At 33.4% G+C, this 1172-nt stretch overlaps 1 protein-coding gene across 1 annotated transcript in view; it reads left to right on the top strand.

Annotated features, from left to right (window-relative positions):
- LOC137639145 (uncharacterized) overlaps positions 1-901 on the top strand; it is a 2731-nt gene extending 1830 nt beyond the window's left edge. The window contains exons 2-3 of the mRNA XM_068371452.1: positions 1-156; positions 284-901. The exon at positions 1-156 is cut by the window's left edge and continues 652 nt beyond it. Coding sequence (XP_068227553.1) covers positions 1-156; positions 284-722 — 595 coding nt within the window. The 3' untranslated portion in view covers positions 723-901. The remainder of the gene's footprint in view (positions 157-283) is intronic.
- Positions 902-1172: the final 271 nt, after the last annotated feature.

The following is a 1172-nucleotide window of genomic DNA, read 5'->3' as shown; positions in this document are numbered from 1 at the left end:
AATTCTTCGTCGAAAGGGAGGTTATGAAAAAGCTCAGGAATGGCTATGTTCTAACGAATCGGCACTTGAAGATATACTGGAAAGGAACCTTGTCTTGGAGGAGCCATTCGCTGTTATATGCCATGGTGATTGCTGGAACAATAACATGCTATTCAGGTGAGACGATTAAAGGAGTCGTTTTCAGTAAGAAATGTTTGCATATTACTTAGTTGTTAAATTATATTTAGTTTTGATATAATTTAGTTTAAACCTTGATTATCCGTCTTTCTTATCTCAAAACCAGATACAATGACAAGGGCATCCCCGTCGAAGTCATGATGATTGATCTTCAGGTATCTCGTGCCGCTTCTCTTGCAACAGATCTGAGATATCTGACGGGATTGAATCTTCACCCAGAAGTCATGAAACCAAGTAATTTGAATGACTTACTCGCGTCTTATCATAAAAGCTTTAATGCAGTAATGAAATGTGATGGTAGAAGTGTCCCTTTCTCCCTTCAACAACTAAAGGAAGAATATAAGAAGAGATATGAATGGGGTCTTTTCTTCTTGATGTTACCGTTTTCTTACATCGTGAAACCGTCTGAGTATCCAGAGGGAAGCACAAAATCTTTAGCAATGACGGTAGATGAAAATATAAACAAAGTAGATAAAATGTATCCAAAATTTATCGACAAAATTATTCATAGTTTTAGTGAAATTGTGGAGGAAAGATTTATTTGAATAAACTGCAAATCGATTTCAAGTTTTTTTTTCTTTTTCTACACAAGGGAATGCACTTACATACGTCTTCCCCTTTCTTGGATTAGAGTTCTCTTACTTGAAGGTACAATTAGACACACTTTCTACTGTACCTGTTTCCCTGTCATCTTTACTCACTTGGCTACTTTCCTTGTTTTGTAATCCTTAGGCTAATAGCATCCTATTTTTACAACTAGGATTGTAGCTTAGCTGATAATAATAATAATAATAATAATAATAATAATAATAATAATAATAATAATAATAATAATAATAATAATAATAATCAATCAAAAAGAGCTTTTGTTGTTCTCGCTTATGAGGTTTTTATATCAATAAAAAGAGGGTTGAATTGCAGGAACATGGAATAGCACAAATACAGCACTGTGGTTCAAAGATTTTGCATAAAACTTGTTAAGCATATGTTATGAA

Source organism: Palaemon carinicauda, chromosome 4 (genome assembly GCF_036898095.1).
Source record: "Palaemon carinicauda isolate YSFRI2023 chromosome 4, ASM3689809v2, whole genome shotgun sequence".
NCBI classification, from domain to species: domain Eukaryota; kingdom Metazoa; phylum Arthropoda; class Malacostraca; order Decapoda; family Palaemonidae; genus Palaemon; species Palaemon carinicauda.
This window is presented reverse-complemented; position numbering and strand designations above follow the sequence as displayed.